This window comes from Leucoraja erinacea, chromosome 3 (genome assembly GCF_028641065.1).
Source record: "Leucoraja erinacea ecotype New England chromosome 3, Leri_hhj_1, whole genome shotgun sequence".
NCBI classification, from domain to species: domain Eukaryota; kingdom Metazoa; phylum Chordata; class Chondrichthyes; order Rajiformes; family Rajidae; genus Leucoraja; species Leucoraja erinaceus.
Window position 1 is genome coordinate 108,219,194 of NC_073379.1, and position 26,357 is coordinate 108,245,550.

General features: G+C 44.5%; 1 protein-coding gene across 1 annotated transcript in view; it reads right to left on the reverse strand.

The window, feature by feature from the left end:
• The window catches only part of rasa1a (RAS p21 protein activator (GTPase activating protein) 1a), a 103,194-nt gene that overhangs the window by 43,869 nt on the left and 32,968 nt on the right, over positions 1-26,357 (reverse strand). The window contains 6 exon segments of the mRNA XM_055633379.1: positions 3,844-3,994; positions 5,218-5,270; positions 6,021-6,052; positions 10,036-10,153; positions 17,188-17,258; positions 24,690-24,825. Coding sequence (XP_055489354.1) covers positions 3,844-3,994; positions 5,218-5,270; positions 6,021-6,052; positions 10,036-10,153; positions 17,188-17,258; positions 24,690-24,825 — 561 coding nt within the window.

Consider the following 26,357-nt stretch of genomic DNA (forward strand, 5'->3'; position numbering starts at 1 on the left):
AAACCCACTGTCTGTGGGATCATCAGGTCATGTGCCGGTTAGAATTGGGCCATTCGGCCCATCAAGTCTACTCTGCCATTCTATCATGGCTGATCTATCTCTCCCTCCTAACCCCATTCTCATGCATTCTCCCCATAACCCCCGACACCCGTACTAATCAAGAATCAATCTCTGCCATATAAATATCCATCCTTGGCCTCCACAGCCTTCTGTGACAAAGAATTCCAGATTCACCACCCTCTGACTAAAGAAATTCGTCCTCATCTCCTTCCTAAAGGAACGTCCTTTAATTCTGAGGCTCTGATCTCTAGTCCTAGACTGTCTCATTAGTGGAAACATCCTCTCTCCATCCACTCTCTCCAAGCCTTTCACTATTCTGTATGTTTCATAGAAACGTAGAAAATAGGTGCAGGAGGAGGCCATTCGAGCCACCACCGCCATTCATTGTGATCACGGCTGATCGTCCCCTATCAATAACCCGTGCCTGCCTTCTCCCCATATCCCTTGACTCCACTAGCCCCTAGAGCTCTATCTAACTATCTCTTAAATCCATCCAGTGATGTGTAATTTACTTACATTAAATCTCTTAATGTCAGGGCTCGAAATTAACGGTTGCCCGGGTGTAGGCCTGTAGGCGGCGCGACTCTCGTCAGCAGCGGTCTCTGCAGCCCGTCCGCGTTTTTATTATTTTTTTGTCTATGTTTATATGTAGTTTTTGTTATTTTTTGTTGGGGTGTGTGTGTGGGGGGGTGGGAGGGAGGGGGTAACTTTTAAATCTCTCCCTGCACTGGAGACCCGACCTTTTCTTGTCGGGTCTCGGTTGTCGTTGGGGCTGCAATGGGGAGCGGCCTCCAACAGAAGAAGCCGGGGACTCTGGTGCTGACTCACCTCACCATCGCGGAGCTGGCCGAGTCCGGAGCGGGTGGAGCGCTGCTGCTGCTGCCTCGGAGGCTGCAACTACGGGTCTGCGGACAGCGGCACCGGGAGCCCGCGGTTCCCTGGAGGGAGACCGCTTTTTAGGGCTCCTGCAACGGCAACTTCTCCAGCCCGAGTTGCGGGGTCGAAGAGCTTCTGGAGCGGGGCCTAACACCACTGCCCCGCGCGGCTTGGAATGGCCGCGGGACTCTGCGAGCGCACACCGGGGGGCTCCAACACCAAGACCCGGTGTGCGACCTCGCACCACCCGGCGTGGCTTAAATGGCCGCGGGACAATCGCCATCGCCAGCCGGGGGCTTTGACTTTGACTCTGTCATCGGGGGGGGGGGGGAAGGGGGGGGTGGCGTGGGGGGGTAAAGTTTTTTTTGGCCTTCCCCCACGGTTTGGTGGGGGATGTTTATGTAAAATGTAAATTATGTTGTGTCTGGGGTCTATTTGTTTGTAATGTATGGCTGCAGAAACGGCATTTTGTTTGGACCTCAAATGGTCCAAATGGCAATTAAATTGACTATTGAGCCCTGTGTGGATTGAGACAGGGCTGTAGGCGAGACAGGCACAGTTGGATTGCATTTAGCGCTGGATTGAGCTGACATCACCGTTCACAGAAGCATCCGCAGCCTCGCGTGTCAGTGCGCGCATGCAGCCGCCAGGCGTCTCTCTCTCTCTCTCTCTCTCCCTCTCCCTCTCTCTCTCTCCCTCTCCCTCCCCCCCCCTCTCCCTCTCCTCTCCCCCTCTCCCTCCCCCTCCCCCAAACGTAAAGTACACGGCATTGGGGGTTCAGTATTGATGTGGTTAGAGAATTGGCTGGCAAACAGGAAGCAAAGAGTAGGAGTAAACGGGTCCTTTTCACAATGGCAAGCAGTGACTAGTGGGGTACCGCAAGGCTCAGTGCTGGGACCCCAGCTATTTACAATATATATTAACGATCTGGATGAGGGAATTGAAGGCAATATCTCCAAGTTTGTGGATGACACTAAGCTGGGGGGCAGTGTTAGCTGTGAGGAGGGTGCTAGAAGACTGCAAGGTGCCTTGGATAGGCTGGGTGAGTGGGCAAATGCATTATAATGTGGATAAATGTGAGGTTATCCATTTAGATGGCAAAAACAGGAAAGCAGACTATTATCTAAATGGTTGCCGACTAGGAAAAGGGGAGATGCAGCGAGACCTGGGTGTCATGGTACACCAGTCATTGAAAGTAGGCATGCAGGTGCAGCAGGCAGTGAAGAAAGCGAATGGTATGTTAGCTTTCATAGCAAAAGGATTTGAGTATAGGAGCAGGGAGGTTCTACTGCAGTTGTACAGGGTCTTGGTGAGACCACACCTGGAGTATTGCGTACAGTTTTGGTCTCCAAATTTGAGGAAGGACATTATTGCCAGAGAGGGAGTGCAGAGAAGGTTCACCAGACTGATTCCTGGAATGTCAGGACTGTCTTATGAAGAAAGACTGGATAGACTTGGTTTATACTCTCTAGAATTTAGGAGATTGAGAGGGGATCTTATAGAAACTTACAAAATTCTTAAGGGGTTGGACAGGCTAGATGCAGGAAGATTGATCCCGATGTTGGGGAAGCCCAGGACAAGGGATCACAGCTTAAGGATAAGGGGGAAATCCTTTAAAACCGAGATGAGAAGAACTTTTTTCACACAGAGAGTGGTGAATCTCTGGAACTCTCTGCCGCAGAGGGTAGTCGAGGCCAGTTCATTGGCTATATTTAAGAGGGAGTTAGATGTGGCCCTTGTGGCTAAGGGGATCAGAGGGTATGGAGAGAAGGCAGGTACGGGATACTGAGTTGGATGATCAGCCATGATCATATTGAATGGCGGTGCAGGCTCAAAGGGCCGAATGGCCTACTCCTGCACCTAATTTCTATGTTTCTATCCATCCTGCACTGCTCCCCCCATCCATCCTGCACAGATCCCCCCCATTCAACCCCACTGACATCCCCCGTGCTCTCCCCTCATAATTTTACCTACTCCAACCAACACTCACTAATTCCCCTGCCTCAATCCATCCAATCCACACCGATTCATACACCCCCCTTCCCGACCCTATTGTGCTGGAAATGTCTTCAGAGCTAACATTGACTATGTTTGATAACGGAATACAATCAAATATGTTTTAATTCCCAATGTTATTATTTGTTTTAATCCATAAAGATGGATTAATTACATTTTGAACACGTGAAACATTAAAACCGCAGTCTTCGATTGTCACTGACACGTTATTACATAATTCATTTTAATGGCAAATCAATGCTGTTAATATGGAGTATCAGTACTGTAGTTATTTAATGAGCAACATTCACAACTATACGTTGGATTTATCCAGGTTTTACTTCTACAGTCAGTCATATACATCACAAATTTGGTCAGGAGATATTTCAGTTGAAATTTTAACGTTAATTCTGAAGTTGGAATGATGGAAAAAGCGTTTATCAACAATTTTTTTTTTTTTTAAATGGTGCTTACAAACTGGGTATCTTCATTGCCACATACATCTAATCTGAATGTCTGGTAATGTGGCGTCTTGACACCTTTAAAATATATTTTAAAGGTGTCATTTGCTGCATTTTTGCTGCATTTATGTACGGTTGCCTGGCTGGCAACAAGGAAAAAATAGTTAAGCGAGAGCCCTGAAGCTGTATCCATAGCAATGGCAATTTAAAACAAGTCAGATAAGTTTTTATCTGTGGACCTTTGATTATTTTATCTGTTCTTATGTTCATAAAGGCATTATTAATCAGCTAACTTCAATTTTCACACCATAGCTACGTGAAATATTGCAGTATTGTAACAATGAATAATATTGGCATTTCAATCAGGCTTTGAAGGCGGAGGGTCCTCATCTGAACCATAATTTTCAATTCTAATTGATCTTAATTTGTAAAAAAAACATAAAACAGTTACCTGTTGTAATATCGGCCACCCATCATAAACTGATTGTTTGATGTTGGAGATATTTTAAATCGTTGAATGTTTTCATTTGTTCGAAAATAAAGAGAGTAATCACCCGGTGTGTTATCTGATGGTCTTATAAGAAAGCCAGATATTTGGCCCACTAGAATAAACATATTTATAAATTAATGATTCTGTTTAACTTTCAAAAAGGAAAATAGCAATTAAATCCCAAATTGGACTTCAGGTAAGCAAAACAAATTTGCACACAAAGTATATGCAGCAGACAATGTCTATAGTAAAGTAGAGAGGTGTCTAGGTGTTCTTGTGCATGAATCATAAAAAAATAGCAGGCAATTGTAGCACCAGGCAAATGTGCAAATGGCAAATACAGCCAGGAGACTGCTGTTTAGACAATTTAGATATTCCTTTTCAATTTAGATACCTGTTCCAATCAATATTCATTAAATATTTTAGAATAAAACTCAAATTATGAGAAAAATAAACATAAAAGAGTCTTATCTCAGATTATTACACCTTCTATCTCACATTAAGAAAGGTGCAGATGTTTTGAGTTTGCTTTAAAATTCAATTGACATTGTAAATCAATGATTAAAAGTCCCCCAACAGAGACCCCAACCTTCGGGATAACATTTTTTAAAGTACAATTTGTACAAGTACAATAAAGTACAATTTCCTTTGTTTAATTCAGCTTGGATCTTGCTAAAAACTGAAACATTCAGCAAATTTACGAAGATGAATAATAATTCATAAACAAAATAAATTGATTGCTTGGTGGCTGCAGTAGAGTTAAAACATTTTGTTTTGTGCAAAAAGAGAATTCCAAGCAAATAATTATTTTGGAGATACATTGAAGACTTCAAGTATTAAAACATATTGCCATGAATGAATTGTGTTGCTTTAAAGAAAAGGGACAAGTTTTACAAGGCTATATGCAATTTTGTGCTTAATTTTTGCTTAAAATTCTTTAGTCAAAATTATAATCAAAACTAAAACTAAATTATAGTTACAGAAAGTGATCATGGAGAAGAATAATGCAGCAATAGGTGGCATTATGGAAGAATATTTGGATTTTCTGTCCCCTATTTCCAAAGCTACATGTGGATCATTTATAACCACAATGTTCAACATTTTCATCAGTATTTAATTGGACTACTGAAGAAAATTTAAATTAAGCAAAATAAAGTTTGGTATTAAAGCTTTTATTTTACAAATTAAAGTATTGTGCACCAAAACCAGTTTCATAGTTGTAAAAATAAAAATGCAACATTTTGATAGAGCAAAGAAAGCAAATTATCAAAATGCATCAGAAATGTCATGTTATCAATATGCAAATAAGCTATATTATCTGTAATCAATCATTACCTGTCATTAGTAGATTATATGCCTCTTGCTTTGATATCTTTCCACGAAACCAACTGAAAAGCAATTACAAACTTTACATTTTTTTTGTAATTTAATCAAATTGCCCAACTAAGTAGCTTTCCAAGTTACCTTACAAACTAAACTTAGTAAGATTTGTTGAAAAATAGGCCCTTCAGCCCATCATGTTCATGCTGTTCATGGTACCAGTCTATATTAATCCCATTTAGGTTTGTAACCTTCCATATCTTGACAATTCAAGTACTTATCTAGATCCCTTTCCAATACCTTACAGCATCTGCTACCAACACCTCTTTAGGCAACCCATCCCAGACTCCAACCATTCTGTGTGTGTGTGTGTGTGGGGGGGGGGGGGGGGGGGGGGGGGGGGGGTGAAAAAAACCCTCCACAAATCTCCTGAAAACCTCTCACCGTACCCATGAACTTATGACCTGTTCAACTAACTATCACCAGCGTGGGAAAAAATGTTCTTGCTATATTTTTTTGCTATCTAGAGACATAGGAGACTGCAAATGCTGCAATTTTGAGCAAAGAACAAATTGCTGGAGGGTGGAGGGAGAAGAGACTGCAGTTTGGAATCCAAAGGGTCCCGATACCCCAAAACATAATTGATCCATTTCCTTCCATAGATATGAACATCGAAACCCAACCATTATCAGAGAAAATGAAATTCAAACTTTTTTAGTGTTCATTGCTGTAACTTAACCCTCCCTCAACTGTTTTCAGTCCAGGGGCAACTTATTTTTATAGGTAATACAACTAATGAAAACTTAAATATTTCTTACATTTTTCCTTCATGTGGATCTTCTTCACGGTCCTGTAAAATAATCCAGATTTGCGGTTCAGTTACTTGGCATTTTCAAGACAGATCGAGAGTGTTGTAGATAATTTGGGAAACAAGGGTATGAAGTTAGTATGAGAAAGTGGAATTGAGGTTAAAAAAAACAGAATCTTACTGAATGGTAAAGCAGGCTTTGAGGACCTAGTTACTAATTCCTGTGTCTACTCCAAATATTCTTATTATGTTTGTTTAGACTCTTCCCCAAATAAGCTTAAAAATTGGTAAATCAATTCTTCGGGCCTCAGGCCCGGGTACTGGAAATGACGGAAGTCTCCAGTCCGGATAAATACAGGGAAAAATATACGCCTGCGGGACGGATGATTTGGGGTTAAGGGCCGCCCGCATTCAGCAGGGGTTGCCCACCTCTGTTCTAGATGCTCCTTCATCTTGTTGATATTGAGGGAGAGGTTGTTGTTCTGACACCACGTTAATAAGTTCTGAATCTCCTTCCTGTACTCTGCCTCATCATTGTTCGTGATTCAGCCCATCATAGTAGTGTCATCTATAAACTTGCAGATGGAGTTAGAGCTGAATTGGCCATACAGAGAGAGTATAGTAGGGGACTGCAGACACTTGTGTTAAGAATTATTGCAGAGGTGGTGTTGTCATTTATTATCCCAAGGCCAAGAGTTTGGATGGGACTATGGTGTTGAAGGTAGACCTACAGGTGCACAACCTTTTATCCGGAGTCCCGAAACCGAAAAGCTCCGAAAACCGGACAATTTTTCCAGGATGTCGTCTGCACACCAAAGCTCGCGTTTGGCGCCAAACTCGACCCGAAACGACCCACGGTCAACCCAGGTCTGTACTACTGTAGCGGCTGCCTCCTCCCTGGAGATCGGGGAGGCACTTAAATATCTGTAAATTATTGCTTAAATGTTAGTCAGTTAGTTTGGAGGGCTTTTTTGTGAAGGGGGGTGAAGGGGTAAGGACGAAACTTTAATTCTTAGTCCCCTTCCTGGTCGGAGAAGCGGGGAGCGGTCAATGCCTTACCGGGCCGTCGTGCAGTAAGCTCTGGAGCGCTGTGGCCGCCGACTACCAAAATCGCGGAGCTGGGACTGCGGGCGTCCGGCCGCGGGGCGGCGCCGGTTGTAGCTCCGACCCCGTAAACTCTACCCCTGGCTGCGCAGCGTTCCAAATCCAGCGCCGCCCGCGGCCGGACGCCCGCAGCCCCAGATCCGCGATGTTGGGAGTCAGTGGCCACAGCACTCTGGAGCTTACCACACGGCGACCCGGTAAAGCATTGCCTGCTCCCCGCTGGTATCCCAGCGCTGTGGCCGCTGACTCCCAACATTGCGGAGCTGGGGCTGCGGGCGTCTGGCCGCGGGCCGCGCTCGATTTGGAGCACCGCACAGCCAGGGGTAGAGTTCGCCGGGGTCGGAGCTCCAACCGGCACCGCCCGCGGCCGGACGCCCGCAGTCCCAGCTCCGCGATGTTGGGAGTCGGCGGCCACAGCACTCCGAAGCTTACTGCACGGCAACCCGGTAAGGCATTGCCCGCTCCCCGCCTCTCCGACCAGGTAGGGGACTAAGAATTAAAGTTTCCCCCTTCACCCCCCCCCCCACCACATCAAATCCCTCCAAACTAACTGACTAACATTTAAACAATGATTTACAATGATTCCCCGGTCTCCGGGGAGGAGGCAGCCGCTCCAGACTTTTCAAGCCGCCCGCGCTACCTACCTAATCTACGCTAAAAATCTTCCATTCCGAAATCCAAAAAATTCCGAAATCCGAGAAGTGTCTGGTCCCAAGGCTTTCGGATAAAAGGTTGTGCACCTGTATAGTTGATAAATAGGAGTCTAACATAGGAGTCTGTTCTCTAGGTGCGAGATGAGTTTAGGGCCAGCAAGATAGTTTCTGATGTGTTTAAGAGGGAACTGCAGATGCTGGAGAATCGAAGGTTACACAGAAAAGCTGGAGAAACTCAGCGGGTGCAGCAGCATCTATGGAGCGAAGGAAATAGGCAACGTTTCGGGCCGAAACCCTTCTTCAGACGAAACCCTCCTTCATCAGAAGATAGTTTCTGATGTTGTGATGTAAGTAAACTGCTGACTGCAGTTGATGTGCACCAGTCTCCAAGTACTTTGTGATGGTGGATATCAGAGCCACTGCTCCGTTACCTGACTTTTCTTTGACCGGGGTGATAGTGGTCTTCTTGAAAAAGGTGGGGACCTCAGAATTATGTAGTGAGATTATCGATATCACTGCCTGCTAATCTGCATAGGTCCAGAGGACGTGGCCAGTTTTTTTCCATTGAATTAGTCTCGGGAAGCCAATTTTATGGCTGTCACAGTAACCGTTGGTACAGACACACCAAGACTGGCAGAACAGATGATGTTCCTCAACCGACCTTCTGTTCAAAGAGAACAGATTGTATTATCATCAGGGAGGGACACATTGTCGCTAGCGATACTGCCTGCCTTTACTTTGTTGCCTGTTATACTGTGTAAGCTTTGTCACAAACTACAAGTATCCGTGTCATTGCCTCGGTTCTCCAGCTTGGCCTGGAATTCTCTCTTGACATGCTTAAGAAGGTTGTGTGAAGGTTGTAGATAGATTTCTTGTACCGCATGGGACAGACTTGGACGTCACCTGGGAGTGGACAGGCATGGTTTCCGAACAAACCGAAGATGCTGATGATTCAGACCTGATGCATGATCTCAACCCGCAATGCCATTCATCCTTTTCCCTGCATAGATACTGCGCATATGATGCTGCCACAGACCCACTGCAGAGTCTGCCAATCCCCAGTAGCAACTTATCCTCAGTATCAACTCATTTGTTTTACAGATGGTGCCCGACTTGCACTCCAGCAATTTCTGAAAGTTGAAACGTTGCACATAAATATGCCAAGGAAAACTATGGACACAAGCGCTATACACTCAAATACATAGGCAATTGAGGAATTCTGAAGATCTTATATAGTGAGACTCAATCAATCCATTTGAAAATAAGCCAAGCGGCGCATATGCAATTTTACAGTTTCAACTAATTGAATCACTACTTATAAAATGCCTATTTCTTTAATAGTCTGAACAAACATATCAAAAGAACTAAACTGATTAGTGCATTGATAATGTTCAGATAATTTTACCAAACCATGGTGTTTTTCTAAGCTAACAGACAACATATATGTATTTGTTGCTTCTGTAAATGTGAATACGGAAATATCTAACATTTACGTGGATGTTGCCAGGACTAGAGGGTCTGAGCTATAGGGAGAGGTTGAGTAGGCTGGGACTCTATTCCTTGGAGTGTAGGAGGATGAGAGGTGATCTTATGGCGGTGTATAAGATCATGAGAGGATTAGATTGGGCAGATGCACAGTCTTTTGGCCAGTGTCGGTGAATTGAGGACCAGAGGACATCCATTTAGGGTGAAGGAGAAAAGATTTAATAGGACACTGAGGGGTAACTTTTTCCACACAAAAGGTGGTGGATGTTTGGGACAAGCTGCCAGATGAGGTAATCAAGCCATTGACAATCTCAATATTTAAGAAAACATTAGACAGGTACATGGATAGGAGAGATTTGGAGGGATATGGATCAAATGAGGGCAAGGTGGAACTAGTGAAGCTGGGACATGTTGGCCAGTGTGGTCAAGTTGGACTGAGGGCCTGTTTCCACACTGTATCATTCTATGACTCTATGTCTTACTAATCACAAGAGATGTACTTATGTGGAGAGTCTTGTCATCAATTTTATTGATTTTAATAAAGCTAATGCGTTTCAATCTCCATACAATTTTGAAATTCAACACTTGAATTACTCCAAACAGAAAAGGTCACTTTACATAAACTTTCCATAAATGCCCCAACAGCTATTTCTCAATATTTGCAATTTTTAAAGTAAAACAGATTAAGATCGTGACCAAGATTTACCAGCAAGTAACTGCAGAATTCCAGTAGTATAAATAAAACATGGTACATTTTAAAAATATTTAATTTTGACTACTCACCACCTCCTCCACCAGGTCTTCTACAATGAGGCCTTGCTCGTCAGTTCGCAAATTAGTTACCCACATCCAACCATCGTCCAGTTCATTGTGAACAATAAACATATCCCCCTTCAGAAAACTGCACGTGAATAAAAAAATAGCTATTATGAAACCACAGAACAGGGAATTCTGTTTCAAATAACAGAAACAAAAAAACTCATCACAATTTAAACATTTATCGACTCAGGAGATACGAGTTTCCCAACCAATTTTCCAATGCACCGTGAAGCAGTGCAAGCATATTATATTTCATTAAACAATCTAATCAGGACATCTTAATGGGATACAAGTGACAATGTACTTCAAAGGTCACACAGGTTTTCTTAAATGTAATTGTAGAGGTAAAGTTGTGGAGGTAAATTGAAATATAGCATTCAAAAGGAAGACAAAATGATGGATCAGTGGGTCAGGCAGCATCTCTGGAGAAAATAGATAGGTGAGATTTTTTAAATAGAGGGGTTATACTGTAAGGTGGTCCAATCAAATTGTAACCACTAATGAGGGGAATAGATAAACAATATTTACAAGTGGCATAGCTGGTAGAATTGTTGCCTCACGGCACCAGAAACCTGGGTTCAATCCCAACCCAGGTGCTGTCTGTGTGGAGTTTGCACATTCTTCCTATGACTGTGTGGGTTTTCTCCTGGTGCTATGGTTTTCTCAAACATCCCAAAGGCGCGTGGGTTTGTAGGTTAATTTGCCTCTATAATTTGCCGAATGTGTAAGGAGTGGATGAGAAAGGGGGAATAACATTAAACCTGTATGAATGGGAGATTGTTGGTCGTCATGGACTCCGTTTCCACGCGGTATCATTCAATTCAATATTCTTTCCTCACATAGTTAAGGATCTAGAAAGGGGGTACGCAATCTCAGAATTCAAACGAATGGTTACTTATTGACAACAGCAATAGTTGTCAAACTTGATACAAAGCGATAAATGGCTACAATTTTGCAGTAGCCTGGCCACATCCCAGTATTTTGGCCCACCTTCAGGTTGCTGAAGCACAAAGGCATGAAATATGAAGTGTCAGCCCTGAACACAAGAGGGTGCTGTTATCACATAGCTGGGTTAAGCTTTAATAAGGCACAAAATGAAGGAGTAACTCAACTCAGCAGGACAGGCAGTTTCTATGGATAGTAAGAATGGGTGATGTTTTTGGTCGAGACCCTTCTTCAGACCGAGAGTCAGGGAAGAGGGAGACACAGAGATAAAGAAGGGTAAAATGTGTGAGAACAAAACATCAAAAGAGATGCATATCAAGGAAAATGTAGAATAGATCCATAGATCATAGGAGAAAGTGACAACAAAGCACACAGGTAAAATGTAATCTGAGACAGTCAGACTGATCTGAGAACTGGGAACGGGGAGGGATGGTGAGAGGGAAAGCCGGGGTTCATAGTTTATTGTCACGTGTACAGAGGTACAATAGACAACAAATGCAGGAGTAGGCTATTCGGCCCTTCGAGCCAGCACCGCCATTCAATGTGATCATGTCTGATTATCCACAATCAGTATCCTGTTCCTGCCTTCTTTCCATAGCCCCGACTCCATGATCTTTAAGAGCCCTATCAAGCTCTCTCTTGAAAGTACCCAGAGAACCGGCCTCCACCGCCCTCTGAACTGTGAGGAGGATGCTATGAGAATGCACGGTGACTTGGACAGGTTGGGTGAGTGGGCAGATGCATGGCAGATGAAGTTTAATGTGGATAAATGTGAGGTTTTCCACTTTGGTACCAAAAACAGGAAGGCAGATATCTATCTAAATGGCGTCAAGTTGGGAAAAGGGGAAGTACAATGGGATCTGGGGGTCCTTGTTCATCAGTCTATGATGGTAAGCATGCAGGTACAGCAGGCAGTGAAGAAAGCAAATGGCATGTTGGCCTTTAGAACAAGAGGAGTCGAGTATAGGAGCAAAGAGGTCATTCTGCAGTTGTACAGGGCCCTGGTGAGACCACACCTGGAGTATTGTGTGCAGTTTTGGTCCCCTAATTTGAGGAAGGACATTCTTGCTATTGAGGGAGTGCACTGTAGGTTTACAAGGTTAATTCCCGGGATGGCGGGATTGTCATATGCTGAGTGAATGGAGAGGCTGGGCTTGTACACTCTGGAGTTTAGAAGGATGAGAGGATATCTTATTGAAACATGTAAGATTGTTAAGGGTTTGGACACGCTAGAGGCAGGAAACATGTTTCCGATGTTGGGGGAGTCCAGAAATAGGGGCCACAGTTTAAGAATAAGGGGTAAGCCATTTAGAACGGAGACGAGGAAACACTTTTTCTCACAGAGAGTTGTGAGTCTGTGGGAACAAACTGTCCCCGGATCAGATGGTGTATGGTGCTTAAGCTAAATATGAGATGCTGTTCCTCCAATTTGGGCTTGGCCTCACTCAGACAATGGAGGAGGCCCAGGAGAGAAAGGTCGGTATGGGAATGGGTGGGGCAGCTAAAATGTTTAGCAACTGGCAGATCAGGTAGTTTTAGGCGGACTGAGCGGAGGTGTTCAGCGAAATGATTGCAGAGCCTGTGCTTTGTCTCACGATACATAGGAGTCCACACCTGGAACAGCGGATACAGTAGATGAGGTTGGAGGAGGTGCAAGTGGATCTCTACCTTCCCCAAAAAGTCTTTCGACGGAATCGAGGGAAGAGGTATCGGGACAGGTGTTGCAACTCCTGCGGTTGCAGGGGAAAGTATCTGGGGAGGGAGTGAAGGGACGAGTTAACCAGGGAGTTGAGGAGGGAACGGTCTCTGCGGGAAGTGGAAGTTTAATCTGGACACACGAGGTGATGCATTTTTAGAGTCAAAATACAAGAAAGGATACGGTCCATGTCAGGGCCATTAGGAATATTGATGTACACAGCTCGGCAAATGGGAATACTAGAGGAAACAAGGTAAAGAAGGTTTATGGTATGTCTGCCTTCATTGGTGAGGGAACAGAGTATAAAAGTTGGCAAGACATGCTGCAACTGGTTTGGTCGCAATTGAAGAATTGTGTGCAGATATTGATAGAAAGGATGCCTTATTGCAAGGATGCCTTATTGCAATTGTTGAGGCATTGGAGAGGGTGCAGAAGAGGCTCGTCAGGATGTTAACTGAATTAGAGTTCATTTTTACAAGGAAAGGTTGGGCAAACAAGGATTGTTTTCTTTTGAATGCCGGAGACTAAGGGACAATCTGATAAAAATATACAAAATTATCAGGGGAGTTGATAGATAGTTTCTATCACTCACCCCCTTTCCTGGTATAATTTGCTTGGATAACATGCAAAACAAACTTATTCATTGTATTTTAATATACAAGCCAATAATAACAACGGTTTGGATTGACATCACAGTCAGCACAAACATGATGGGCCAAACGCCTGTTCCTGTGCTATATTCTTTGTTCAGAAGGCAAATGTTTTAAGCTTCATTAAAAGACGGGAATTAAAGATGTTGAAAATCTGATATTAAAAATAGAAAATGTTCACAATCAGCCACAATCTGTTAAACGATAAATAGGGTCAATGTGTCCAGTCAATGATACTTTCTTTATATGAAATGCAAAAGTCAAAAAGCAAGTTTTCAGTTGAAGCATTAATGAGATGGCTCCAGAAACATTTGGATGACCTCAACTACTTTGTCCTCATTCTGTCACAATTATTTCTGATGTCATCCGGATCAATCATTATCCTTGCATATTTGAAAACATATTTGAAATGGTTTATGGTGAAAATAGATTTGATGATGAAACTCAGCCTGGGATATTTCAGAGATACGAACAAGAATGAGATGGCCTACTCAAAGAAATGACTTACAAGGAGAGTCAACCACAATGCTGTGAGCCTTGAGTCCCATGCATTGCAGACTTGTAAAACCGGCACATTTCTTTCCCTGAAAAGGGTTTAATATGTCAGGTCTATTTTTACAACATTTTGTAACTTTCTTATCGCCATCACTGATAATAGTGGTTGAAGTACATTACACCCATTGTGGCAAACCAAACCAGGGCTGCAATCGTTGTGTAGTTGTAGAGTTGCTGCCTTACAATGTCAGAGGCTTGGGTGCGATCCTGACTAGGGGTGCTGTCTGTACACAGTTTGTATGCTCTCCCCGTGACTGTGTGGGGTTCCTCCGGGTACTCTGGTTTCCTCCCACATTCCAAAGACATGCAGGCTTGTAGGTTAATTGGCTTCTGTAAATTGTCCCTAGTGTGTAGGATAGCATTAGTATGGCTAATCAGGTGATTGCTGGTCAATCCAGACATGGTGGGCCAAGCTGTATCTCTAAACTAAAAACGTAGCAATAGAATGTCAAAACAAACCAAATTGGAAGGAAGTGGGGATGTTAAAAGAAATCAGGCTAAAAGAAGCATGAAAATCATAGTCTGATCAGCTCTGAGGTGACAGCTATGATGCCTCATTAAGGCAGAGTGGATAACCATGTTCGGTGTATTTCATTTGGTCTGGAGCATTTGATAAGTACAGGTGCACAACCTTTTATCCGACGATCCAAATAACGAAAACCTCCGAATAGCGAAAAAAAATTCGGTCCTTGAAGAAAGGTCCTTGAAAACGTTCACCGAGGGCGGCCCGCAGAGGTAACAGCGGAACCTCCGGTCGGTCCCGGTCCTCGAAGTAAATCCCCATTCATAAAAGAAAAGGTGAGGGTATATTGCGCGGGAGGGTTAATAATTGACAATATGCTGCTGCCTGTCCGAGATCCCAGAGACCCACAGCCAGCAGCAGCCCAGCCCCGTTCCAACTACAGAGGAAAACTGCAAACTGGCCGGAGACGTCAGGACCACCAGAAGCCGCTCCCCGAGCTGCGCCCCCTCATCGGGACACCGACCCCCAGGCCCACTGCAAGCACGGAGATCCCAGATCAGCAACTCCAGCCCAGCCCCGCTCCAACTCCAGAGGAACACGCTCCCCGTATGGACAGAAGCTGATGGTGTGCAAGGGCCGTCATGTTTTTGGGGTCGCGCAGCTCGGGCTGTGGGCGAACTCCACTTGTCGCCGTAGCAGCCCATCGGAGAGGGGATTCCTCTGGAGTTGGAGGGGGAGTGGGGTATTGTGCTGTTTGATGGCCCCCTGCTATCCCAGGGACAGGGAGACAGGACGTTCACCGAGGGCGGCCCGCAGAGGTGACAGCGGAACCTCCGGTCGGTCCTGGAAAAAAGGGGAACTAAATCCCCTTCATAAAAGAGAAGTGGAGGGTATATTGCCCGGGAGGGTATATCGCCTACCTGGAAGAAACCGGACATTTTTTCCAGGATGTCGTCTGCACACCAAAGCTCACCAGTTTATGTTTAAAGTTTTACTTAACGTTTATCTCGTCTTTATTATTTATTCGGGGGATTCAAGAATCCCCGAGCTAGGCCGCCTATGTATCGTGAGTCTACCGTGGGAACTCTTTAACTCAGGGAGGCAGCAGCAGATTGTCGCTCCCTTCAGTTTCCCAGCGACAGTCACCTGCCACGGGAGAGAGATCATGCACTGTTGTAGGTCTCCTTTGCACGTCGGTGTTTCTGTCTTTCTCCACTCATTGTTGGCCCCATCTGTCACCACCCCCATCTACACCCCTCTGCTTCCCGGCCATGTGTGTGACCCCTTCCCTCCCCTCTCCAGCTCCCCGCTCATTGCACCGGCGCGGGGGCTTTGTACTGTCTTCACGTCGGCGATGGCAGCAGATCGGTGCGAGTCACCGGAGACGTCAGGACCAATTGGACGTCGAGCACCAGGCCCACCGCAAACACGGAGAACCCAGAGACCCACAGCCAACAGCAGCCCAGCCCCGCTCCAACTACAGAGGAACCTGGGTTGCGGATGACGGGGCGCAGCTCGGGGCGTCGTAGGGGCCCATCGGGGAGCGGGTTCCTGTTGGTCCTGACGTATCCGGCCACCTGCCATCCTCCGGGAACTGTACTGCCCTTGCAGGAGAGTGGGGTTGTTTGCAGTTGCAGAGGGAGGGGGCAAGGGCGGTACAGTTCCCAGTCTCAGCTCCTGTCCATGGGGGTGGCCGGAGACGTCAGGACCAACGGGACAGCGACCCCCCAGGCCCACTGCAAGGACGGAGATCCCAGAGACCCACAGCCAGCAGCAACTCCAGCCCAGCCCCGCTCCAACTCCAGAGCAACACGTAGGGGCAGAACCTGATGGTGTGCAAGGTAAGTCTTGGGGTGGCGGATGAGGAGGCGCAGCTCGGGCTGTGGGTAAACTGCCACTTGTCGCCGTAGCGGCCCATCGGGGAGCGGATTCCTCTGAAGTTGGAGGGGGAGGGGGGTATTGTGCTGTTTGATCGCCCCCTGCTATCCCAGGGACAGGGAGACACAGCGGCTTTTTAGACTGTGGGCAATCACTTCCAAAGTTCTGCCCACACAGTCAGTACACCTCTCCTACACTGCATTTCATACAAACATTTATTCTGCAAGAAAAAACTACATTGAAGACTCAAACTCGCGACCGAGTAACTGCCGGGATCAAGGCGCAAACTCGCGACCTTAGATCGCCTAAAGGCATGTAGCCCCGCTAGGGTGACATGAGTGCGGGAGGTGATTCAATGCTGCGGGCACATTTACAAATTGAGGAATTCATTCAACACACTGCATTTCATACAAACATTTATTCTGCAAAAAAAAACCTACATTGAAGACTCAAACTCGCGACCGAGTAACTGCCGGGATCAAGGCGCAAACTCGCGACCTTGCGGATATGAGCCGAGCACTCTACCACTGAGCCAGCCATTAAAATCTACGCTAAAAAATTTCCATTCCGAAGACCGACAAATTCTGAATTACGAAAAGTGTCTGGTCCCAAGGCTGTCGGATAAAAGGTTGTGCACCTGTACTAGATAGATAGACTGGTATCTAATATTGTAAACTAGACTTTCGAATAGTCGCAAGCCCGTTTGGTTTACTTAGTCTGCGCCGATCAACGATAATCCCATACACTAACACCATCATTCACACTGGAGATAATTTACAATATTACCAAAGCCAATCAACGTACAAACTCCGTACAGACAGCACCCATAGTCAGGATTGAGCCCGGGTCTCCGGCGTTGCAAGGCAGCAATTCTACTGCTAAGCCCTATCGTCATCTGCAAAAAATATATATAAATTTGAACAACTTACCTAATTTCATCTGTATCTGGCACTTTAGTATAGGGCAAGACAGCTCTGACTCTCCTTCTGTCCTCAACTGGCTACAATTTTTGACAAAGAAATAATAATATTGTTATTTTGGACAACAAAACCAAGTTAGTACCTACATTTTTTATTTACATTGTTCAGTTCCTATAAAACATTAATAACTTAAGATATTCAATTCCTACCATGTTTCCTTAATTAAAACAGAAAGGAGGGATTGTTGGGTTGATAAATTGCTAGATTGGCAAATCTCCAAGATGGCGCCGCTGGCGGCCACCTCGCCAGCAGCTTGTGTGTTTCTTTATACATTTTAATTATTTTTAGTTTTTCCTAGTGTATGTATTAGTGTCTCTCGGTGTGTCTTATAGAAACATAGAAAATAGGTGCAGGAGTAGGCCATTCAGCCCTTCGAGCTTGCACCGCCATTCAATATGGTCATGGCTGATCATCCAACTCAGTATCCTGTACCTGCCTTCTCTCCATACCCCCCGATCCCTTTATCCACAAGGGCCACATCTAACCCACTCTTAAACATAGCCAATGAACTGGCCTCAACTACCTTCTGTGGCAGAGAATTCCAGAGATTCACCACTCTCTGTGTGAAAAATGTTTTCCTCATCTCGGTCCTAAAAGATTTCCCCCTTATCCTTAAATTGTGACCCCTTGTCCTGGACTTCCCCAACATCGGGAACAATCTTCCTGCATCTAGCCTGTCCAACCCCTTAAGAATGTTGTAAGTTTCTATAAGATCCCCCCTCAATCTTCTAAACTCTAGCAAGTATAAACCGAGTCTATCCAGTCTTTCTTCATATGAAAGTCCTGACATCCCAGGAATCAGTCTGGTGAACCAGTCTGGTTATGCCGGGGGTGCTGGGGGGGAAAACTGTTTCCAGTCACCTACCTCAGTGGAGGTCCTCAGAACGAGGAAGACTGGCTGGTCCCACTGTGGTGGATGTTTTATGTTTTGTGTTTAATTTCTGTTGTGTATTGTGTTCTTTCTTTCTTGCTGGGAGAGGATTGCTCATCCGCCCAGCTTACCCTTGAGCAAAACTGCAAAATGCAGATGGCACCACTCAACCTCGGTTGGAATTAAAGTCACTTAATGTAATGTAATGTTAAATTGTGTGTTTCTCTGTGGACAGAGTTAAATTGAGCAATTTGGTCAAATTAATATCTTATCATGGTGAACATATTTCACATGAATGTCCCACGGAAATTAAGACAATGATTAATCAACTTATCAATTCAATCATTACAGCTAAATAAACATAGTCAAAGCTGGCTGCTACCCCTAATAATTTATATGACCTAGACACAAATGTAGATGGGTTGGTGTGTAAGTTTCCTGACATCATCGAAATTGGAGGAGTTGCGGACAGTGAGGAATGCTGTCTGAAGACAGAGCGGATGTAGATCAGCTACAGAAATGGGCGGAGAAATAGCAGATGGGGTTTAACCAGAGCAAGTGTGAGGTGTTGCACTTTGGGAGGTGGAATGGAAGGAGAGGGTTTCCAGTTAATGGCAGGTTTGATGTGCAGAGGGATCTTGGAGTCCAAGTTCATAGCTCACTAAAGGTGGCAGCTCAAGTAGAGTCTGAAGAAGAGTTTCGGCCCGAAACGTTGGCTATTCCCTTCGCTCTATAGATGCTGCTGCACCCGCTGAGTTTCTCCAGCATTTTTGTCTATCTTCGATTTTCCAACATCTGCAGTTCCTTCTTAAACAGCTCAAGTAGATAAGGTGGTAAAGGCGGCAGATGGCTCGCTTGCCTTCATTGTTGAGGCATTAAATATACGAGTTAGGAAGTGACGGTGCAGCTCTATAGAACATTGGCTAGGCTTCATTTGGAGTATTGCCTGCAGTTCTGGTCGCCCCATTACAGGAAAGACGTGGGGGCTTTGGAGAGGATGCAGAGGAGGTTTACCAGAATGCTGCCTGCATTAGGTATTAACTACAGGGAAAGCTTGGATGGACTTGGATTGTTTTCTCTCGAACGTCACAGGTCGAGGGGATACCCGACAGAAGTATATAAAATGAGAGGCATAGATATGGTAGACAGTCAGTAACTTCCCCCTTCCGCATCCCAATGTAGAAATGTCCAACACTAAAGGGCACAGCTACAAGGAGGGAGAGAGGGTAAGTTTAATGGAGATGTGCAGGGCAAATTTTTAAATATATGAACAGTGTTGGGGGCCTGAAAGGCATTGCAAGTGGTAGCAAATACGATAATGGCTTTTAAGCCTCTGAAGCCACCTAAAAGTGCTGGGAATAGAGAGATGTGAATTTTGTGCAGGCAGATGAGATCAGTTTAACTGGGCATCATGTTCGGCACAAACATAATGGGCCGAACGGTCCAACCCTGTTCTGCAAAGTTCTATATTCTAATTTATTGATGTACTTTTTTTTTTTTTTTTTTTTAAACAGACAAGTCAAATTAAAATGTAAATTGTGAATTGTAACTTTGCGTCAGTCATAGATTAAGAAAAATAAAGATATGGCATAAATTTCCAAGTGATAACCACTTGAATTTCTATAAACAGTCAAACTGTTCTTGCCTGCTTGCCAAGAAAGACTGCAAGTGTCACTAAGTTCATAAAAACTATAAAACAAGACTCTACCCTATAGCTCATAGATGGAGCAGCTAATTTACTTGGTGAAAAACCTGGACAGAAAGAAAAACTGATACGGGAATAAAGAGGCAAAGGAGCTGCTTAGCCATGTGGCATTTCTCCGACTGACACTCAGATTGCTTGGGATCCAGTGACAGCTAGCTAATTGTATACGGAATTGGCTTCAAGGAAACGGAGGGTGGTGGAGGAAGGGTGTTTTTCAGAATAGTGGTGTGCCTCCGGAATCAGTGCTAGTGTATGTGATTTATATCAATGATTTTGATGAGAATGTACAAGATGACAAGTCTCACAGCAGGATCTTGATCAGCAGGGCAAGTGGTCTAAGAAATGGCTAATGCAGATACGAGGCATTACATTTTGGGAAGTCAATCCTGGGCAGGACATTCATGGTTAAATTGTAGAATGGAGAGTGGTGTTAAAATGTCAAACTGGAGAGTGTGGTAATGGCCAAGAAAGCACAGCAATACCTCTACTAAGTGACAGAGCTAGAGATTAAAAAGAGACAAAGGGCGTCAGATAAGAAAAGCTGTGAAATGTAAAGAGGGAGAGATATAGCTAGAAGGGGACCATAATGCCAAGGGGATGAAGGATGATATGCTGGGTGAAATGGGTATGTACCTAGGTCACGAGGAAGGGTGAGAGGCATTACTTAAAATTGTACAATTCAATGTTCATACCGTTGAACATAAGCTACTCAAGCAGAATGTGAGGTGCTGTTCATCTACTTTGCATGTGACCTCACCATGACTATAGAGGCCAAGAATAGAAAGGTCGGTATAGGAAGAGGAAGGAGTTAAAATGGTTTGCAACACTGGGTGCAAGTGTTCGGTGAAACGGTCGGCAAGCCTACGCTTGGTTTTGCCAATGAAAATAAGGCCATATCGGGACCACTGATGCAATAGATAAGGTTTGAAGAGGTGCCTGTGAACCCCTCGTGTTCCTTAAAGGTTTGCCTGGTCCTTACCTTTCACCCCATCAACCTTCATATACAACACATCATTCCTCACTATCTTCAGTGATCCCTCCGCCAGTCGCATCTTCCCAACTCCACCATTTTCTGCTTTCCTCAGAGACCACTCCCTCTGCAACTCCTGGGTTTACTCATTCTTTCACACCCAAACTGCTACTTCCCACCTCCTCCTTCACCTCCACCCAGGCACCCTTGCAGCCCTTCCAGGTGAGAAAGAGAATCACATACACCTCTTCAAATTTAATCTAATGCATTCAGCCTCCTGTACATCAGCAATACCAAGCATAGACTAGGCCAGTGACTCCCAACCTGGGGCCATGGCAAATCTCAGGGGCGCCACAGAAAAATTTGGGGATTTATGGGGGCCACATGTTCAATGAAGGGGGCCACCTTTTTTCCGCTAATAATGTCAGGGGGGGCCACAGAAAAATTAAAGAGCCCAAGGAGGCCATGAACTAAAAAATGGTTGGGAACCACTGGACTAGGCAACCTTTTTGCCTAACACTTGCACTTGGCCCAAACACAACCTGCTATGCCTTGTCTGTCTAAATGCCTGTTAAACAACAATTCTGACTGATACTACCGCCTTCTTTGGCACCCGTTTCAGACATCAACCAGATAAACAGAAGTGAAAAAAAAAACCCTTTCCTTTCAGGTCTCTTAAATCTCCAGACTTTCAACATAAAACAGACTTCTTTTGTTTCTAACACTCTTATTATGAGGAGAAAAAAAAAATCACTACCTAGCTAACAACAGGTCAACCGACAGCCTCCCATGCTCCAGGGAAAACAAGCCAGGGCCTATCCAATCTCTTTCCACAACCCAAATCCTTCAATCCTGGCAACATTCTGGTGAATTTCATTTCCACTCTCTCCAGCACAATCACATCTTTCTTACAGTTTGGGGGCAGAACTTCATACTATACTCCAAGTGTAACCGATAACCAATGTTACTGAGACAAAAGAAACTGCATGTGCTTTCTTATCTGTCCGTTTACGGTGGCGCTGCAAGTCAGCAGCCTCGCCTGCAGCGGGTTCGTTGTTTTTTTTAGTTTTTTTTTAAGTATGTCCAAAATTATGTTTTAGTGTTTCTCTGTATGTCTTGTGGTGGGAAATAGGGGGGAAACGATTTTCAAGATACTTCGATATGTGAAGAGAAAAAGATTAGTTAAATCAAATGTAGGTCCCTTGCAGTCAGAAACAGGTGAATTGATCATGGGGAACAAGGACATGGCAGACCAATTGAATAACTACTTTGGTTCAGTCTTCACTAAGGAAGACATAAATAATCTGCCGGAAATAGCAGGGGACAGGGGGTCAAATGAGATGGAGGAACTGAGTGAAATCCAGGTCAGCCGGGAAGTGGTGTTAGGTAAATTGAATGGATTAATGGCCGATAAATCCCCAGGGCCAGATAGGCTGCATTAGTGATAATTTTTCAAAACTCTTTAGATTCTGGAGTAGTTCCTGAGGATTGGAGGGTAGCTAATGTAACCCCACTTTTTAAAAAGGGAGGGAGAGAGAAAAGGGGGAATTACAGACCAGTTAGTCTAACATCGGTAGTGGGGAAACTGCTAGTCAGTTATTAAAGATGGGATAGCAGCACATTTGGAAAGTGGTGAAATCATTGGAGAAAATCAGCATGGATTTATGAAACGTAAATCATGTCTGACGAATCTTATAGAATTTTTCGAGGGTGTAACTATTACAGTGGATAAGGGAGAACCAGTGGATGTGTTATATCTGGACTTTCAGAAGGCTTTCGACAAGGTCCCACATAAGAGATTAGTATACAAACTTAAAGCACACAGTATTGGGGGTTCAGTATTGATGTGGATAGAGAACTGGCTGGCAGACAGGAAGCAAAGAGTAGGAGTAAACGGGTCCTTTTCACAATGGCAGGCAGTGACTAGTAGGGAACTGCAAGGTTCGGTGCTGGGCCCCAGCTATTTACAATATATATTAATGATTTGGACGAGGGAATTGAATGCAACATCTCCAAGTTTGCGGATGACACGAAGCTGGGGGGCAGTGTTAGCTGTGAGGAGGATGCTAGGAGGCTGCAAGGTGACTTGGAAAGGCTGGGTGAGTGGGCAAATGCATGGCAGATGCAGTATAATGTGGATACATGTGAGGTTATCCACTTTGGTGGCAAAAACAGGAAAGTAGACTATTATCTGAATGGTGGCCGATTAGGAAAAGGGGAGATGCAACGAGACCTGGGTGTCATGGTACACCAGTCATTGAAAGTAGGCATGCAGGTGCAGCAGGCAGGTGAAGAAAGCGAATGGTATGTTAGCATTCATAGCAAAAGGATTTGAGTATAGGAGCAGGGATGTTCTACTGCAGTTGTACAGGGTCTTGGTGAGACCACACCTGGAGTATTGCATACAGTTTTGGTCTCCTAATCTGAGGAAAGACATTCTTGCCATAGAGGGAGTGCAGAGAAGTTCACCAGACCGATTCCTGGGATGTCAGGACTTTCATATGAAGAAAGACTGGATAGACTCGGCTTGTACCCGCTAGAATTTTGAAGATTGAGGGAGGATCGTATAGAAACTTACAAAATTCTTAATGGGTTGGACAGGCTAGATGCAGGAAGATTGTTCCCGATGTTGGGGAAGTCCAGAACAAGGAGTCACAGTTTAAGGATAAGGGGAAAATCTTTTAGGACAGAGATGAGAAAATCATTTTTTACAGAGAGTGGTGAATCTGTGGAATACTCTGCCACAGAAGGTAGTTGAGGCCAGTTCATTGGCTATATTTAAGAGGGAGTTAGATGTGGCCCTTGTGGCTAAAGGGATCAGGGGGTATGGAGAGAAGGCAGGTACAGGATACCAAGTTGGATGATCAGCCATGATCATATTGAATGGTTCGAAGGGCCAAATGGCCTACTCCTGCACCTATTTTCGATGTTTCAAGTATCTACCTCGACAGAGATGCGACTTTCTTCCTTGTCGCTTCTTCACCCCCCCCCCCCCCCCCCCCCACTCCTCGCGGACTTACAGCTGGTTTGGTGCGGCCTTTCCTGGAGTCGGGCCCAGACCTTCAGCGGCGGCTCAGCGGGGGTCGCCGGACAAGCGCTCCAACTACTGGCCTGCGGCCTACAACGTTTTGGAGCCTCGGTCTGTGGAGCTTCTGGCGGCAGGCGTGAAGCGGACCTTCCATAGTGGAGTGGGTGATCCCTCGCCTGGGGTCGCCGGAGAAGAGCTCCGAACGCTGGCCTACTCAATCTTGTAGCCGCAGTCTCCGGTAAGGAGGTGGCCAATTTGGGAGCTCCGGGATGTGCTCGACCTGTCCCGACGTTGGCGTTTCGACCATCACGACCAGAGGGCTTGAATATCGGGCCGTCCGTAGCGGCGACCACGGAGGGTTATGGCCATGACCACGGGGATCAAGGGAGGAGAAGGAGGCCTGTCTGAAATGTATTGCCTTCCACCACAGAGAAGAATGCTGTGGTGGATGTCTGTGTTGAATTATGTTGTGTAATGTCCTTATTGAATTGTAACGCTGCATGGTAAATTCATTTCACTGCACCTTATGGGGTACATGACAAATAAATTTGAATCTGGAATCTTGACCAGAAAACAAATTGCTGAGGGAACGCAGCAAGTCAGGCAGCACCTATAGAATCAATATAGGGAATGGACAGATGCTTTTTCTGGACTTCATTTCCTCCACATATGTTACCTAACCCACTGGGTTTCTCCAACACTTTTTTTTCTCACCAATGTTATTTCTAGCACACTATTTGGACAAATTCATAGAGTTTAAGAAACTCAATGTCCAGAATAAAGGAAGTGAGCATTGGAAGTGGAACCAGCTTACTCTGCACATAACTACAGCACATACATTGATCAAAGCTATTATTGTTGTAAATTGCACATTTACCTCCGGAGGTGCAACCGGAAACAAAAGCTTTTCTCCTTTTAGTAGACAGGACACATGACTATAGTAACCGATCAGATCTGAAAGCGAGGAAAAGCGTCGTCCCCCAATGTAATAATCACCACACATTGCGAAGATCCTGGAAGGGGTACAACAATGCAATTGTAAATTTGAATGGTTACAAAGCAATTATGTATTTCATGTCATCTGCAATATAATTCAGCTCGTCTATCCAAATCACTTAATTATTGCAAAGGCAACACATGATATGGGCAAACGTTGTGTTGTGATCAGAGCAATTATTACAGAAGCATTTGATTTATGCCATGAAATGACTGCAATGAGATTACGGTTTTGGATATTTTAGGTTCACGGTCCATTTTCCAGCAACTGGTGGTCCCGGTACCTTCTTTAATCTGGACAAAATAACAGGAGCATACTTGAAATCTCCCCCAGAATTCCCCCCGAACATGTGGCGCCTAGGCCGGGGAGGCAACTGATCTCAACCTCATCGAGACTTCCATGGCGATCAGCAGGTTGAATTCGCCCCCATTTATTTATTTCCGCCTTATGTAGGTATGTTACAAAACGTACCTGAATCGTGGCTGAGCATCTGCCCCTCCCCTTGTGTGTGATTTTGGAGCTGTTTGGAGGGGGCGGGTTTAAAACCCGATTTTTACTAGGCTGTTCCAATCGCAGATGTTCAGCCTAGTAAATCATTAACGGAGAATCGCTGCAAGACCCGGTCCCAAAAGCTATTATTAGTTTTATAGGCCTCGAAGAGTAGATATAATAAATTTAAAAGCTCTCGTTCATTCCACAAGCTCTGGCAGCCCCAGGGTTTTATAAAGCAAACAATTAAAGGTATGTACCTTATTTTTACATTAAATGGGGCATGTATATAACCCTATAATTATAATTTTCTATAGCGAGTAGCTCATTTTGGGCTTTTTATATCCCCCAGTATTTTTCTCGGCATTTGAGGGCACTAATCCAGCGCGCTGTCAACATTCTAAACCTGCGCGTTCCACATGAACCCACTAGAAAACCGATTTAAATAGCAATTTATTTACAGCAATTGAACACTAAATTCCTTCCATTTGGCCTATAAATTAATGTAAATTAGATATAAAAATCATGTTATATTGTGAATTATTTGTGAATAATCTTTGGACACTTAGGCTATTTAAAAATGTTAATCTTTCCTTAAGAAATGTGCTTTTGACTATCTAAGATCACAGCTTTTTTGTAATGCCCATTGAAAATCAATAGGGAACAAGATGCTAATTTCCGAGTATGAAAATGGTCATAACTTTTTTAATACTTGAGATATGAAAGTGAATTTGGTGTCAAATTAAACTTATTGTTATGCTTTATCTGATGGGATAAATTGCAGACTTGATTTTTTAAATCTCAAAATTTTGTAACATTGCTACCTTATGTGTCCGACTTTGTGCGGTATCTCGGTCCCTGTATAGCAAAGCAAGCTAGACTCTCATTCCTCAATATGCGCGTCATTTCTAAACTGTTCCTTATTAAAAACATTTTTTTTTAATTTGCAAAATATGCCAATTGCTTCAGTAAATCCAATTTGTTGCAGCAGTACAAATATTCAGAAACTGGTACTCAGTAAATTTCAGAATCAACTCAAAGTGCCTATGATGGCTAACA